The sequence below is a fragment of the Mixophyes fleayi genome, chromosome 5, assembly GCF_038048845.1.
Source record: "Mixophyes fleayi isolate aMixFle1 chromosome 5, aMixFle1.hap1, whole genome shotgun sequence".
In the NCBI taxonomy this organism is placed as follows: domain Eukaryota; kingdom Metazoa; phylum Chordata; class Amphibia; order Anura; family Limnodynastidae; genus Mixophyes; species Mixophyes fleayi.
The window spans coordinates 279,648,711-279,667,187 of record NC_134406.1 but is presented as its reverse complement, the minus strand read 5'-3'; the positions used below and the strand labels follow the sequence as shown (position 1 = coordinate 279,667,187).

The 18,477-nt window shown below is 40.4% G+C and overlaps 1 protein-coding gene across 1 annotated transcript in view; it reads right to left on the bottom strand.

Annotated features, from left to right (window-relative positions):
• LOC142157927 (tyrosinase-like) overlaps nucleotides 1–18,477 on the bottom strand; it is a 44,203-nt gene that overhangs the window by 20,489 nt on the left and 5,237 nt on the right. The window contains exon 2 of the mRNA XM_075211436.1: nucleotides 11,810–12,023. Within this exon, the coding sequence (XP_075067537.1) occupies nucleotides 11,810–12,023 (214 nt within the window). The remainder of the gene's footprint in view (nucleotides 1–11,809; nucleotides 12,024–18,477) is intronic.

Here is an 18,477-nt window from a genome sequence, read left to right as displayed (position 1 = left end):
TTAATTGTCAGCACTTCAACATGTATACCAGATAATATTGCAGTGGTATGTGTTAATATATTCAGAGCACACTGTCACATAATGACTCCTATATTGTATCTCGTGTGGAACTTCCACTCCACTGTTTATGTATAAATCTTTGCGCTATTATCCAGGCATTTCAGATTAACAGTGTAGTTAAAATAGTTTCACACATTTAACTACAGCTTAGATCGCGCTTGTGTACAAGTACACATTTGCTTGATTATATTTTTTCCTTCAAGCATCATTGCTATCTGCCAGCCCTGTTAATACAGTACGTCTGCAGCACTGACCACTTCTGACTCGGCAGTGTTTGCCCTGATGTTACACTTAGGACCAGCAGCTGAGGCATCCTTACCTTCTCCCCGCCGTGGTCCTCTTCGGCGCTGAGCGCCACGAACCCCTGCATGCGCAGTCCCGATTTCTTTTACAAACTTCTCCTCCCATTCTTTGGCCTGTAATCACCTCCAACAGGATATTTAAAGCACCTGCAGCAGCAATATGGTGCCTGTTCTTTGTGTCTGCTTTCCAGCTAGTGCTCAGACGTGGCTCCCACTGTTCTGGTATCTTTGCTGCAGCAATTCATTACTTTTCTATTACTCTGTTATTATCCACTCCACTGTTCCAGTGGTATCCTCCAGTCTGCAGACTATCACTGCCTAATGTCCAGCTTGCTGTTACAGTGGTATCCTCAAGTCCGCAGACTATCTTCTCACAGAGTCATGTTGCCAGCAGCTTCTTCCTCTGCAGGCTATCGTTCCAGGTGTAATGTCCTGTTCTCCCAGTGTATTCCTCTAGGGCTGAAGGCTCCCAACTTTCCTATCATCCCGATTTCGTCTAGCACTCTCCCAGAGAGCCGTGACCTGCGATGCAGAGGCCACAGTGTCCATACCTCCTTGCGGGGTTCCCTGGAGAAAACCACCTTCCTTGTTAGACTCTGCGCCACTGGCTAGAGTAGCGTCTAACTAAACAAACCCCAGGGTCCGGTAACTCTGTTTTTGTGACACCTGGACAGTCGCATAAGACCACATCTATGCAGAGGTATTTTTCTCATGCATCTAGATCTGAAAATAACTTTTGCGCTCGGGGTACTTGTTGCAGAGTGAAATAAAGACTGTATATTTACTAGAGGTCCTCTACTGATGTATCTCCCATGGTTTACTGCCTACTGGACACCCTAAAAAGACAACATATTGACATTCCCTATTGTTTCCCCTGAAGTACATTTCGCTACAGGCTTATTCTTAGAGGCAACCAGGTGACTATATAAGAAGCTATAGTCACCTAGATGTCCTGACTTAAAGGCCCATGGAGTTCTTCTCTTGGCTGCAGCTGTAGTCCATCAGTAGAGAACGAAAACTCAAAACCAGCTGCACTGCACCTTTCATGAATCAATCCTCAGAATGAATATCACCTCCCCCCTGGAGTGGCCTCCTTATATCTCTTGTCTAATTTCCAGAGTGTTTTTCCCTCCCTGAGCAATTCCCTGGCTCTCTCTTTCTTAACCATTGATAAGTGCTGGGCTAGGGGTTTGGAGAGGGGAGTGCAGATGAGCTGTACTTACACAGAAGGTCCCCTGAGAACAATGGATTCTAATTGGCCGCCCCCCTCACCTCTATCCTGCAATCTGATCCTTACCCATAACCCACCTGGCTTCACTTTAAGGACAATGAATAACAACCTCACTGCCACATCAACAATATACAATAAACTAATTATATACATATTTACAATGAGCTACAGTGTCCCCTTCTCCACATATAATGAGCTGGTGTCACGGGCACTAGGAGTTTATACCCGAGTTTCACCTGATGTTATAACTGACAGAGGGGCAGTGTTGACCACGGACCTCATGGCAGTTAGGTGAATGATTGGAATGATGATAACAGCAGGAAAGTAGAGAATGTCTTATGAAGTCAATGACTTGCAGCTGTTGATGGTGGAAGGTCAGCGACTTGGAACTGTATAGAAGAAGCAAAATAGCTTCAGACGAGATGAGAGGACGTGAGTAGGTGAAGGTAGCTCGTGGAGGAGTCAGTGGTCTGCGTACAGCAAGTTGTACCACTGTAGTGATGAGGAGGTTGTCCTGGTGCAGGTAGGTAGTAGGGTAGTCGGTGGTCTGCGTATAGCAAGTTGTACCACTGCTGTGATGGGAAGAGTAGTACTGGTGCAGGCAGGTAGCGGGGTAGTCGGTGGTCTGCGTATAGCAAGTTGTACCACCGCTGTGATAAGGAATGTCCAGGTGTAGGTAGGTAGCAGGAGAGTCAGTGGTATGCATATAGCAAGTTGTACCACTGCTGTGATAGGAGGACTTGTCCAGGTGCTGGTAGGAAGCAGGGAAGTCAGTGGTATGCGTGTAGCAAGTTGTACCACTGCTGTGAGGAGGAATGAGGACTTGTCCAGGTGCAGGAGAGTGGTGTGGAAACGGCAAACTGTAGCTGTGTGGAAACAGCGCGAGTAGAAAGGAGTTTTGTACAACACAAGTGGGTAAGTACAATGAATAGTCTGTCAATATAGTAGCTGGCTCTGCAACGTGGAGAAGCGGGTCAGCGCGGATATGCAAGTAACAACAAAGTCAATATGATGAGAGCATACCACAGCTGAGTGAGAAGCTTGTCCGGGTAAACAGGCAACGTAGCATAGACAGTCTATCATAGGTAACTGTACCTTAGTGCAGTAGTCACGTACAGTTCAATAGGTATGCAAGTAAACAATAATAGTCAATAGTGGTTATGCATAACAAGTAGAGCAGGAATCAGCTGGGAAGCTGAAGAAGCGATCAGCTGAGTAGACACGCTGTAGCGGGTATGGGAACCGCCGTTGAGTAGAGATGGGAACAGCTTGGAAACTGTAGACGATCAGCTGAGTAGACACGCTGTAGCAGGTATGGGAACCGCCGGTGAGTAGAGCAGGAAGCAGCTTGGAAACTGCAGACGATCAGCTGAGTAGACACGCTATAGCGAGTATGGGAACCGCCGGTGAGTAGAGCAGGAAGCAGCTTGGAAACTGCAGATGATCAGCTGAGTAGTAATGCTGTAGCGGGTATGGGAACCGCCGATGAGTAGAGCTGGAAGCAGCTTGGAAACTGCAGACACGAGTAGAGCTGGAAGCAGCTTGGAAACTGCAGACACGAGTAGAGCTGGAAGCAGCTTGGAAACTGCAGACATCTATAGAGAATCACTGGGAATGAGACTCCAATATCAGGCAGATACCTAAGGCTGCAGGTGCCTTAAGTAGGGTGAGGTGATTGATCCATCAATCACAATAGTGGTCAGGTGTAATTGTTAAAGGTACCTTCGCATGCGCAGTGCGACAGGATGGCAGACGGCCGCGGTTCAACACAGGTGTGAGCGGGAAAGATGGAGAACCACGTACCAGAGTGGAGGCACTCACACTCCGTTGAGTGACAGCTGGGGAACAAAAGCAATTTCACTGTCTTGTAGACTTTACTGTTACAATTACTATAGCCTCTTTCTTTTAAACAATGTGATAATGCAATAGCTCTTATTTCAAATTCAACATCGCCTGAGAAATTTCTTCGAACACAAAGAAATGCACCTTTGGATAAGGCCTTTATTGTGGAAGCTAGATGAAAACTGGTACTGGAGTAAGCTAATAGTTGCAGTTTCCTTGTGGTAAATATCTGTAGTGATTCTTTGATTCTGCTTGATTTTGATGGTCAGGTCCAAATAATTGACTTGTTCGTCAACCTCAAGTTAAAGTAATTCTTGTTGAGTAGATTGTAAGCTTGCGAGCAGGGTTCTCTTACCTCTCTGTCTGTATGTATTACCCAGTATTGTTTTATTAATGTTTGTTTCCAATTGTAAAGTGTTACGGAATTTGCTGGCGCTATATAAATAAATGTTGATGATGATGACGATGAGTAAATGTCATCTATTCGTCCATCCCATAAAAAGAGAATATCCTCTATGAACCTAATCCATAATAACACATTCTCTGTAAATTTAACATTGATGTCATTAAAGACACATTCATTCTCCCACCATCCCAGGTAAAGGATGTATGTAGGGGCACACGTGGTCCCCATTGCAGTCCCTCTTACCTAGATGTAGACTTGATCATGGAAAATGAAGTTGTTATTTTTCAAAATGAAGCTCAATAAATCAATGATAAAGTTGTTCAGGTCCTTATGATGGTTTACTTTGTGAAAGTACTTTACTGCATCTATACCAATCGTATGGTGAATGTATACAACGACTCTACTAGTTACCAGCAGAGTGTCCATATTTACCAAAATACCTTGTAGTTTTTTAAGAGCATTTGCTATATCTTTTATATAGAAAGAAAGTACAATTGCATGGTTCCTCAGACATTTATAAAAATACTTGTTTTATTTTATTTATTCAAATATATACAGTATATTTGAGATAAAATGACTGGAATAGTGTTTCTAGGCATATATGTTTGTCCCAGGTGTCTGATCTACATGTTTTAAAAACCCCAGGGAGAGTGTTTTGTGTGGGAAGGAGCTTCACTAAGAGTGTATTCAGCTTTAGGAAAAAGCTGGTAAGGGTCCCTGAGTAATAAATGGAGAGAGAAGGCTGATCTACATTTGCAAGACCCAGTTCAGGTCTTCTGATCGTCCAGTCTGACAGTAGACTGATTAATAGCTGCACCTGTAAGGTGTGTTTAAAAGGATGTAGGATCAGTCTCGGTCTCTGTTCTGTCTCGGGGCGAAGGGTCTGCAGAGTCTCTGAAAGAGAAAGCCTGATATTGGATGTGAGTAAACTAAATGTGCTAGAAGTTTTTGTTTAGTTTTGATAGTCAGAAACAACATGCGTTTAATTAGTGCCAGACAGGCAGGGTGTTTATTTTGTAGTTTTTTTCAAAATTAATTAAACTTGCTGAGGCTAATTGTACCAAAATCTTGGACTTGTGTGATTTCTCTACTGCTGACACTACCATCTGCCACAGGAGATGGCACCTGTACACCTAACCCACACCTGCCAACTATTCCTCGTTAGTTTCAGGGAGATTCCGGGGGAGGTGAGCGCGCGGGGGCGGGGCTTGTTGAATTGCATCATTTTGGATCTGCCCCATAAACGATTATTACTATTTTGGCCAATTACAGCAGGGGGTGGGGCTAAGATGACACAATATTTGCATCATTAAGCCCCGCCCCACCACTTATCTATTGTGGGGACCAGAACCGGGAGGTTGCCCTGCTCTTTGGGAGTTTTCACAGAAATGCGGAAGTCTCCCAGACATTCCGGGAGAGTAGACAACTATGTGTTAAAGAAAAGCAGCTAATGAATCTCTAGAGACTGAAGTGTCTTTTACATTTCTGTCTCCATTACTGAAGTCATGTTGTCTTACCTGTCAGTCTCTGATTAAATCTTGGTCTCCATAAAAAGGGGCACCTACATAGGCATCAATACATGGACATAGGACACAATTTCTGAACTCTGTCATCATGCCACAGATGGCGAAGCCAACAGCGTCTTGTAGTGGCTCAGCATCAGGGAGAATGCCAGACTCTTCAGGGAGTGAGGGAGATCACCCCTATTTCAAGGAGTCTCCCTGACATTCAGGGAGAGCTGGTAAGTATGACCTAACCTGGTTATAATATATATGTTAATATTGTGACAATGGGAGTGATATGCCACAAGCATCTAAGAAAGGAGTTGGGTGTTCAGCTGACAGTCTGCAGGAAAAGGCTGCAGACAGCACAGTAAATCTCCTAGGTTGAACACACACAGGTAGTCTAATGAAGCAATTACACCAAAGTGAAGGGTTTTGCATATTTACAGTCTTACAGGGAGTCCTATGTCAGATAGTGGCCAGAGACCAGACAGGAGAATTATGTGTAGTCAGTGTTATGTTGTCTGGTGTCCGGTGGGGTAGAGGTCAGGGCTCTGTGTGGGCCAGTCAAGTTCTTCCACACCGAACTCATCAAACCATGTTTTTGTAGTCCTTGCTTTGTGCCCTGGGGCACAGTCATGTTGGAATAGAAAAGAGTCTTCCCCAAACTGTTTCCACAAAGTTGGAAGCATAGCATTGTCCAGAATGACTTGGTATGTTGAAGCATTAAGATTGCCCTTCACTGGAGATAAGGGGCCTAGACCAAACCCTGAAAAACAGCCCCATACCATCATCCCTCCTTCACCAAACTTTACAGTTAGCATAATGCAGTCAGGCAGGTAACGTTCTCCTGGCATCCACTGAAAAAACCCAGAGTGACCCATCTGACTGCCAAACAGAGAAGTGTGATTTGTCTTTCTACAGAACACGTTTCCACTGCTCCACAGTCCAGTGTCGGTGTGTTTTACACCACTCCATCCGACGCTTGGCATTGGTCTTGGTGATGTGAGGCTGCATGCAGCTTCTCAGCCATGGAAACCCATCCCATTGAGATCTTACTGCACAGTTTTTGTACTTACATTAATGCCAGTGGAAGTTTGGACCTCTTCACTTATGGAATCAGCAGAGCGTTGGCGACTGTTACGCACCATGCGCCTTATCAGTCATTGACCCTGCTCAGTGATTTTACGTGGTCTTCCGCTTCGTGGCTGAGTTGCTGTTGTTCCTAAACGCTTCCACTTTCTAATAATATCACTTACAGTTAACTGTGGAATATCCAGCAGGGATGAAATTTTACAAACTGTCTTATTGCAAAGGTGGCATCTATCACAGTACCACACATCCTATCACACATCCTATCACAGTACCACACATCATATCACTGTACCACACATCCTATCACTGTACTACACATCCTATCACAGTACCACACATCCTATCACACATCCTATCACAGTACCACGCATCCTATCACAGTACCGCGCTTGGTGTCACTGAGCTCTTCAGAACGACCCATTTTGTATCACAAATGTTTGCAAATGGAGACTGCATGGCTAGTGCTGGATGTTATACACCTCTGGCAATGGGTCTGATTGAAAGACCTCAATTCCATAATTAACAGCTGTGGCCAAATACTTTTGTCCACATAGTACCAACTCCTGATGTAGATGGTGTTTATAGAAGCTGAGAGATTTTACACAAGCCCAAAGATTATGTGCAAATGGCCTCAGCTAATTTTATTCAGTAAGAAAACAAAAAGAAAACTACAAAATAAACACCTTCCTGTCCAGCTCTAACTAAACACTGGTCACTGCTGACTAACAAAATTTCAGCACAGTTTACTTACATGCAGATATTAGGCTTTCTCTCCCAGAGACTTTGCAGCCCCTGTTCCCGGGCAGTGAGAGACTGACAGTCTATTACCAGCACCACTAAGGTGCAACTCCTGATGACCAGCAGAATCACTGGTAACTCTGAAGAGACAATATATATTTGTCACTATATATATATATATATATATATATATGACCATTCATTTTTATTCCTAATGTTTGAGCGCAAATTGATTCATATAGAGATTTGGGATATCGCTACCCTGAAGCAGCTCTTAGAGCTAATAACTCAGTAAACAGATTGATTATGCTAGTCCTTATTTTCTTCAATGGATAAAAAGAATCGGCGCTTCTATAACATTACCTCTGTCTGTGTCCTACATCTACACTTGGTCATATTGTTAGCTATGCGCTGAACCCTTTTTTTTATCAAGTTATATGTACCTTTTTTCAGCAGCAGGTTATTTTATATAGAGAAGCGCCGATTCTTTTTATCCATTGAATTTTGTAATAGTATTTAATTGGCAGCTCTCCAATATGACTTCATTTACATATCACAAACATAGGGAAATAGCATTGGAACATCTCTTTAGCAATATAAATGATATTGAAGTGGATATTACTTTAGAAAATAATTTTCAGAGCCAGTTCTTGAAATTAGAGAGACTTTTGCATACAGAAACTAAACAATACTGGGAAATGACTACACTCAAAAAATATTTAGAGTCTGAGATTATACCTAGGGGTTTAAGACTCCAGAAAAATCCCACATTCAATCTAGAGAACGGAATATTCATGAAAGAATGGTATAGAATACTAGATGAAGCCTCTTATAACTTAATGAGACTTATTGTAAAAGAACGTGAAAAATCATTAGAGAATATAAATAAACAAATTCAGGAACTGGAGGAAGTCTTTCTACCACTACAACATATGGAGGAATTTGAACAACTGAAATGCATTACTAAGTGTAGACTGGACAAAATGGAAGAAGAAATTCTAAATAGAAAGAGGAATAAATTCAACAGAGATGTAAATGATTACAACACAGACTATAGAAATTGGAAACCTGATAAGAAAATAGGGATGAAAAAATATACTCAAAAACACACCAGCAAAGTTAGAAAAGAGCCAGAACTAAAAAAGGGGCTTGATAAACAGAGAGGAAACATACAAAACATGTATAGAAAAGAACCCCTTATAAAAGGGACTCCACATAGAACATATAGAGAATATCCATCCTATGATAGTAGAAATTTCACTTATCAAACAAATGAAAGCAAAAGGATACAGAATACACCAGGGAAGTTTTCTCAAAAGCAAAAAAACATACAACATCGAAACAATGCATTTAATGAAGGTGTACACAAAGCAAAAGAGGAGGAAGAACTAAGAATGGAGGAACTCATTCTTAAAATCAATTCTAAAGAAAAAAGAAATATGAGTTTTACACAATCCTCCACTAGTAAAAATCAAGAGGAAGAAGATTTCTTAGAACAAATCCTATTCCCGAATCAATGCATAGAAATAGAAGAAGGAGGAAAGAGAAAAAGGAAAAAGTCCCTATCAAAAGAGGAAGTAGAGGGGCGAAGCAAAACAAAAAGAAAAATGACCCCCTAAAAATGGAAGGTATTTTTAACCTAAGTCAAACAATACTCACTAATGACCAGATTAAAGTATTAAATAGAGGTCTGAAATTCTCTCCACATTGCAGGTTCAATAAATTTGAGACCTATATTGACTTGCATAAATAAACAAGGAAATTGAATCTTAAAAAATATTTTTTAAAGAATCCGATAGAGGTAAATTCAATTCCTCAAACTAAAGAATACACTCATACCAATTTAAAACCATCCTCCAGTTTTAATCCCACATATATGAAAGGTGCTTATGTTGAAACATTTCAAACATTAGTAGAAGAAAAAATTGAAAACATTAAAGGGAATGAAAAAATGAAATATAATCTCTCTAAAGGAGAACTTAAAGCAATTAAAGAACTAAAGAACAACACTGAAATAGTTATAAAACTGGCTGATAAGGGTGGTGGTGTGGTCATACTAGATACAATTCGATATCAGGAAGAAGCAGAAAACCTTCTGAAAGACACCACCACCTATAGAGCTTTAACAGAGAACCCTACAGAGAAATACAACAAACAACTACTAGAACATTTAGAAGAAGGCCTATATATGGGGATACTCACAAAAGGTGAATATGGTTTCCTATACAATAAAAACCCGAGAATACCGGTGTTTTATCAACTCCCAAAAATTCATAAAAATTTGGAAAATCCGCCAGGACGTCCTATAATATCAGCAATAAGATCCATCACTTCGAATCTTTCACATTATGTTGATAAATTTCTCCAAACTATTGTAACAATACAAAGAAGTTATCTACGTGATACTACTCACGTCTTGCAAATTCTTGAAAAAATAAAGTGGGAACCAACATACATCTTGGGATCATGTGATGTAAAATCACTTTACACTTGTATTAACCACATTGATGGATGTCAACACACCTATAAAATGTTATGTGGTAAAACTGAATTAAAAAATCAACAAATACAATTTATCATGGATAGTATAGAATTTATACTCACCCACAACTATTGTTGGCACGAAGGTACATTTTATCAATAGGAGAGAGGGACTGCTATGGGCAGTCGCTTCGCACCTAGTTATGCGAATCTATTTATGTCGCAGTGGGAGGAAGACAATATATGGTCTAATAATATCTATAAAGATCACCTTATTTGCTGGTATAGATTTATTGATGATGTTTTTTTCATATGGAATGGGGAACAATCAGTATTGAATCTTTTTTTACAAGGAATAAATCAAAATGATGTAAACTTAGAATTTACGGCAAATACAAACATTGATTTAATTCAATTTCTAGATTTAGAAATTTATGTAAGAGATGGAAAGATCTTGTCAAGAACCTACATTAAAAAAGTGGATTGTAACAATTATCTACCTGCTAATAGCAATCACCATCCGTTATGGATAAAAAAACATACCTAAAGGACAGTTCAGAAGGATTCGAAGAAATTGTTCCAATCTAAGTGAATACACTGAACAAGGAGAGAATATGATGGAAAAATTCATAGACAGAAACTATAACGAGAATACTGTACAAGAGGCCTTTCAAAGTATAAAAGAAATAAATAGAGATGCACTTATAACATATAAGACCAAAGATAATGCAGAAGATGAAAACAAATTTGACATCGCCTTCATCACTAGATTCAGTAGTCATTTCTACATTATAAAAAACATCATAGAAAAACACTGGCCTATTCTCCTACATGATGAACATCTAAGACAAATTATTCCTATGAAACCCACCATCATATATAAGAAGGCTGATAATTTGAAGAACATGCTTATAAGAAGCCACTTACCTGTACAAAAAGAAAAAGCTAAAAATACTAAAGTAGGTTTTTTCTATTGCAACAATTGTTTATGTTGTAGGAATTCAAACATCAATACGACAAGTCCAATACTAACCTATGTATCCAGGACCTCTAATGAAACACATTCCATCAAAGATAGAATTACTTGTGATACGGAAGGTACCATCTATTTATTGGAGTGGCCTCCAATATGTAGGTAGGACGAAAAGGAAACTAAAAATACGCATTGGTGAGCACATAAGAAATATCAAGAATGGCACCAATACTCACACCATACCTCAACACTTTTTATTACATCATAATAAAGATCCTGGAGGATTAAAATTTATAGGCCTAAAATACATACCGAAAACTTGGAGAGGAGGAAATTACATTGCAGCTCTATCAAAAATAGAGACAGAGTTTATTTATAAACTGAAAACTTTAACCCCCTTAGGGTTAAACCAGGAATTTGATTTGTGGCCATTTTTAACTTGAATGAAACCTATGTTTCAATTGTGGCTTTTATCCTTATTTTGTTTTGTATTTTCATTTTTATTATTATACATGGTTTTATTAACATAAGTGATTAATGTGCGTAACAATGGATTATTCACAAACTATCACGAAGAATTTTAATTTTACATAATATGTGCATTTTGTCATGAACAATAAAGTTGATTGAACATCCCTATAAAAAGAACACCAGTTGAAAGTGACATCATCCTTGAGAAAGTCCGGTAAGGACGAAACGCGTCGGGTGAAAGCATACACATCAGAATACATCTTTGGATTTTTGTACACAGTGGGCACCCGTAAGGAAAGGAAGCGCCGGAAGGACTTATGTGGTCCACCTGCGTTCCACTGCGTGTGAGGACACTGTAACTGGATTGTAACAGCACCGTTTGGACAACAATCATCAGGACATCAATTCCGGAGTGAATATATGGAGGCTACTGGATTGTGGAATCTATTTCACTGATACTAAGAGGGAAAGAGCAGGGTAAGAACCTTTAATTAATACATTCTCCGCAAAAGAGCTATAACATTACCTCTGTCTGTGTCCTACATCTACAATTGGTCATATAGTCCTTATTTTCTTGTTTTCCATTCTATGTAAGACTGTATTGTGTATTGTGCATTTTGATAATTGCACCTTCTCTAAGGGACTCTATCTTTCTAAGTGCTGACCAATGAATATAAAGCTCTCAGAGAACACGCCTAAATGACTCACCTTCTAGGGCGTTCCGGAAGCTGCCTCTGGCTGTCTCATTATATGGGGGAACATCAAAGTCTTTGATTTTCAGCACATTTTCCACATCCTCAAATGTGGGCAGATTGGGGGCATAGGGCGTGGTCCCCGGCTTTCTGTGTAGTCTTTCCATCTTATATTCGGAGTCGGCCAATGGACAGTATTCATCTGGGAAGTTGTACCCACTGCAAATGGCCTAAAACATAATATGAAAATGTGAAAGTATTTAGTTAGCAGATTGAAATTGCTGCTGTGAAGTTAAATTAGTATTTTTATTTTTAAAAAATTCAGGGACATCTATGATCAGATTGTGTTTTTGCTGTTAAAATTCAAAGCTATTATGAAAGCAAAAGTTTTCCAAATTACAAAACTATCAAAATAACATCTATATACTTTTCTCATAATTGTAGGTTGCATGTTATGGTGGAATATGACTGCAGCATTGTTGTATACATATAGTATACTAGACAACAATTTTCAAGTTTATAATATATTAAGAAAATAAATTTGAACTAATTTCTGTACAAATTGAGACCTACACTGCATTTATTGTGACGATATAGTGCTGTGAAACTTACAAATTAAGCATAGATATACCAAATGCCCAATATATTTAAAAATAAAAAAATATAGACGTCATGATAGAAGTGTATCAGTAGATGGGGATTTTATTAAGCAATCTCTGGTTATAAAGCTGTTCCGAGATCAAAACACCACTAACAGCACTAGTCACACCCAAATATAAGTGAAAGAAGATTTCCACTGTTGGAAGGTGGATGTAGCTGTCCACTAGATGAGTTAATAAACGCTGTTTTGTGTATGTTGGTCTTTGAATGACATCCACTGTATGGAGCAGATTCTGTTGCAGCAAAGGGGCTACGATCTCAAGTAAAGAAATGTTAAGGTGCAGAGTGACAGAGAATCCTGTGACCCGGGGCGGACCTATCATTTTTTTGGGGGGAAGGGCGATTTATGCCCCGCCCACTTTTTTGCTATCATAAGCAAGCAGTGGGCATCCAGTGACCGCTCACTATATTCATGCTCCCAGCAGCTGAGAGGCAGGCAGAGTGTGCAGACATGAGTATAGTGAGCTGTCACTGGATGCCCACTGCTGCTAGGGGGGCCTTGATCGCCCCCCCCCCTCCTGGATCCGCAAGTAGCTATGGGGAACATTGCTGGGGAGGCTCCTTAACTTGCTGGGTTACTATCCTTTGTTCTTTCATAGACTTACATCAGATGCCAGCAGCACTCCCCCCCCCCCCCTCCCCTTTAATTTCTTATCATAGGTGGTTCACAAACAGTGTAAATTAGAGATAAGCGATCAGATTCTGTGATATCAGACAGATCCGAATTTGGGCAAAATGTAATTTCCAGTAAAATGACGGATCTTGTGAGCTTTGGATCAATATATTTTATATATAGCCCTCTCTCCTGTACTCATCTGCCATTTTAGAAGTGATAGCATGAGAAGGGTGGCTGCAATTCTGAGCTCAGAGAATCATTTCTAGAGGGTTAAACAGGATGAAAGAGGCAATTTAAATTGTAATAGCTGTGATTTTACTGCAATTTATTTAGAGATCAGTCTGCTAGAATTGTGTGCTGATCAGGTGTCAGATAGAGAACAGTTGTAGCTACTGGTTGTTATAGTATATATAGTATAGACATCTGAACAATTTAGTGTAGAAAAAACAGGATGCTGCTTGACTGTGATCACCACACCCCAAAAACCAAATTCAAAGTGTTTCAAGCTGAAAGCGATTTTGTTATGGGCGGTATGTTATGGCTCACAGCTGTTAGATAAGCGTCTACAACCAGACTGGTAGAGATCTTTGCCTAAAGCAGCCACCTTTCCCGTAGAACTGGCAGGTTAGGAGGTACTCGGATGCTAGGTAGAGATTAACTGGAATACTGGAGGTGGATACCAGTGACGGTTCAAAGGTCGTGGGTCAGATGCGAGCAGGATAGCCGAGGGACTGGCAAAATGTCATGGCAAGTTGCAAACAGAGTCAAGTCAAAGGATCACAACATGGAATGAATACAAGGTAGCTGGAGGTACACAGGAACAGGGGAGCTGGTCAGCAATATTTGCAGGTACAGAGAACGCTATAACTGACAGGGAGGCTAAGCCCTCCCTGCCTTGTATACAGGTATGAACCAATCAGAGGGGTGCAAGTCATGTGGCCCCCCCACTCAGCTTCAGGAGGCTGTTAATTAATTAAAACATTATAGGCACGCGTCCAGCTGCCCAGTTGGCTGGGACGCGGTGGAAAGTACAGAACGATGAGGAAGAATGAAGTGATGTCCCAGCTGTTACCATGACAGCCAGGACGTGAGTAGGATAACACAGTATCAGTGACATATTTAGTAAACAGCCAAAAAAACAGGATGTTCTTTGATTCTGAGAAGCAGCCCCCCCCCCCCCCCCAAAAAAAAAATATAGAAAAATGTTTTAAATAACAGTTGTCTAACTTATATTGTGAAGCAGGGTCAGAAGAATTGAAAGATAACATTCCCCTATTTCATTGGGCGTTCACTTTATTTTGTCCGGCATCTACTTTACTCCTCTTGTTAACCATTGATCAGTCTAAAGTTCAGGAGCATCCTAGTATCAGAACTGGCAGTAGTAGTACTTTTACGACCTTTACTAATATAAAAGGTCATGCAGGAAGAAAGTGTAAGAAAGTGTGCTCAAAATCCAAATACTGTTTGTCAGTCTCAAAGAAAACATCAGCTCTTGATGTATGGATTAAGAAGGAAGTTTCTGATGAATATGGTGATTTTTCACCAAAAATTAAAATAGCTAACAATCCATACACCACCCACAGTGAAAAAAAAGGCTCAGATCATGCCCACTTTTTGCTACTAGGGTTACTGATACTGCTTTTACACAAATTAGAATACCCATTGTGAAATAGAGTGCATTTCCTGTAACTTCCCATGCACCACCTTCTCGCTCAGTGTGTATGTCTGTCACCTCCAAAAGAGCCACATCACTGCCTGAAAAGAACACTGATGCTGAAGAGAAGAAGATGATTCCCAAGAGACATCCTTACACGCTACAACTGCTGCTGCTGTGGGTGATACATCTCTACAGAAAGGAGCTGAGAAGAGTAAGCATAGTTTTGCACAATTGTCTGTGAAGCAAGCGCTTGAATGAGGAACCACGTATGACAGTCAGCATTCTGTTGCAGAACGGATCACTAAAGCCATGACAGGTATGTTAGCATTGGATTTGTGTCCCATTTCCACCATTAATACATCAGGTTTTAGGGGACTAGTTAAAGTCATGTGTCTATTAGCCTCTCAAGATGAGGCTTAGCTTCCTGTTCTCTGCAGAATTTCTCCAACAGATGTCAGCAGCAGGTAAGTACAAAGGGCCGGGGGGTGGGGGTGTTATATGCCTGGCTTTGTGTGTGTATATGGCATTATGTGTGTATGTATATAGGACATTATGTGTGTGTATGTGTGTAAGGCATTGTGTGTGTATATATGGCATTGTGTGCATACGTATACACCAATATATGTGTATGTATAGGGCACTGTGTGTGTGTGTGTGTGTGTGTGTGTATAGCATTGTGTGTGTATGTATAGGGCACTGTGTGTGTGTGTGTGTGTGTGTATAGCATTGTGTGTGTATGTATATGGCATTGTGTGTGTGTGTATGTATATAGGACATTATGTGTGTGTATGTGTGTAAGGCATTGTGTGTGTATATGGCATTGTGTGCATACGTATACGCCAATATATGTGTATGTATAGGGCACTGTGTGTATGTATATGGCATTGTGTGCGTATATTGCATAGAGATGCTCGGGCTTGGTTTTCCAAACAACGAACCCCCCCCCCCAACACATCGCAAATCCGAGTAGGGAGCCGAGCTTTCTCCAATATGAATTTAGGCACAATATCATTGTTTCATAGTTGGATCTCATAGGTTTTGGTTTCCATAAGTACCTCCCTCCCCAGCAGATCTAGTGCCATTGCTCACACAGAAACAGGGGTAGCAGTGTTCTTGTCACTCTCCATTCTCCAGTGACATTGCTCAGTGCCATTGTTCACACAGAAACAGAAGGGGTAGCAGTGTTTCTGTCATTTGACAAAAATTTACTGGAAATTACTGGAAATTAATGTTATTTAGGTTAATAATATTGTAGGAACAAAAAAAAGATATGTTCTGGACTATCTTTTGAATTATAGCCCATTTACACTGGAATGAGCAATACTCAGAGAGGTGGATTCTTCTTTAAAATTGTCTCTAGGGAGTAGGATGCTACTTCTTACTATTTCTGCGGTAGCTGTAAAGTGTATTTTACATCAGTGGATTTTTGACCAGCCCCCTTCTCTTACTTTATTCAAGATCAAACTATATTTTGTGTTTAGGATGGACTGGCTGGAGACATCATTACATAAAGAAAAGCATGATGTAGCACATGCCCTTGTGTTTCTAACTCCCATTGTCCTATAGATTGTAAGCTGCGAGCAGGGTTCTCTTACCTCTCTATCTGTATCTATTACCCAGTATTGTTTTATCAATGTTTGTTCCCAATTGTAAAGTGCTACGGAATTTGCTGGCGCTATATAAATAAATGTTGATGATGATGATGATGATTGTTGAGAACTTTTTTCCTATTTGAGAAAGTTTTATTAATAGTTTACCAAGTTCTACACAATATCTTATTTATCAGTTTTCGTTTTACAACTTGGTATGAAAATCGTTTAATGTTGGGAGATCCGCAATTATACTGGAGGATCCAGATTAAATTGATGGAAACATATGATAAATATTCCAATGTTTCTTGACTTTTTATGAAACTTTTGCTGTATTAGTTATGCTTAAGTATTATTGCATGCCTAGAATATAATTTTTATGTGGTATGTATTTACTGTACTGTGGTAATATGTTATTCCAACAATAAAGAGCAATATGAAAGGAACAAAAAAAGAGCCAAACTATGTGATTTAAGCATTTTTTAGTAAAGTTTAAAAACAAAAAAAAAATACAGATCCAAAACCAAACCACAAAGTTAATACAGATCCAAAATCAAATCCAAAACACAGGGGTCAGTGAACATCCCTAATATTGCATTGTGTGTGTATGTATGTATATGGCATTGTGTGTGTGTGTGTGTGTGTGTGTGTGTGTGTGTGTGTGTGTGTATAACATTATGTATGTGTATGTATATGGCATTGTGAGATGTGAAGAATAGAATCCATTAACCATGTAATTGTAATTGGCAACATAGAGTGCTATCAACTGTATTTCTGTATTCCACTATGGTGATAAGATCACTTTCTGTGCTTGTACACAGGTTTTCTCAATCTGTCAATTTGCCTGAGGATTGATAGGCCTAGAAATACAGTTTAAAAAAAAGAAGAGAAAAAAACCTTCCAATGCCCCATTCTGGTGAGATCCCTATTGGAGACTTTCTTTACAAAAAGCAATACGGTGACAAAATACTTGCAACATGCCAAAGTATTTTTTCATGTGAGTTGTTGGTCGCAAGGCTTCCCTACGTATTGTGTGGTGGTCTCAAGGCTGCCCTACGTATTGTGTGGTGGTCTCAAGGCTGCCCTAGGTATTATGTGGCAGTCATGAGGCTGCCCTCTGTACTTTGTGGCGGTCACAAGACTGCCCTACGTATTGTGTGGTGGTCTCAAGGCTGCCCTAGGTATTATGTGGCAGTCATGAGGCTGCCCTCTGTACTGTGTGGCGATCACACGGCTGCCCTCTGTACTGTGTGGCGATCACACGGCTGCCCTCTGTACTGTGTGAAGGTCACAAGGCTGCCATCTATACTGTGTGAAGGTCACAAGGCTGCCATCTATACTGTATGGCCCTCACAATGGTGCTCTATGTATTGTGTGGCAGTCACAAGGATGCTGTGCATTGTTTTGCAGTCACAAGGGTGCTCTCCTTATTCTCTATCTTTTTTGTGGTCACTTATTGCACTACTTTTGCATATTGTGGCCTCCCAAGAATTTTGAATAAGAGACTCTTAAAAGCATCCAGAAAAGGCCTTTGATAGTGTTTCCTGGCCCTTTATGAGACCTACACTCAAAGAAATGAGCTTCCAATGTCAATTCTTATTCAAAGTTGCTGCATTATATCATAACTTTTCTGATACCCTCCGTGGTAATGTTGCAGCCTTGGCTCCTTTCCCTATTGAGACTTGCACCAGACACGGCATGTCTGTTGACTCATCTTCTTTCTGTTCTCTTTATCTCTTGATGGAGTCACTGGCGTCTAGGATCCGCAATAATTCTGCAATAATCGCAATATCACTGTCAGGTCTCTGACCACCAAATCTCGTTCACCCAATCAGGGTGCACCTTATTGTTTATAAAGGTTCCTCAGGCACCATTAAGTTGCCAGAGTATTGGTTCACTGCCTGGGCCAGCGTCTCCTGTTACTACTGATCCCTGCATACTTTGGTTTGACTCGGCTAGTTCTCTACTACTCTCCTGTGTTACGTTTTGGTACCTTGTTGCTCGGTTGGTTCAATTGTTTCCTTGACCTGACTACTCTCTGGATCCTCCCTGTGCAACACTCTGTTCGGCTGGCTCTGACCTGTACCATTTTACTAAGTCTGTCTACTACTGTCGCTACACTGGTGACTGTCTTGGAGAACCACGACCTGCGTACCCTCTGA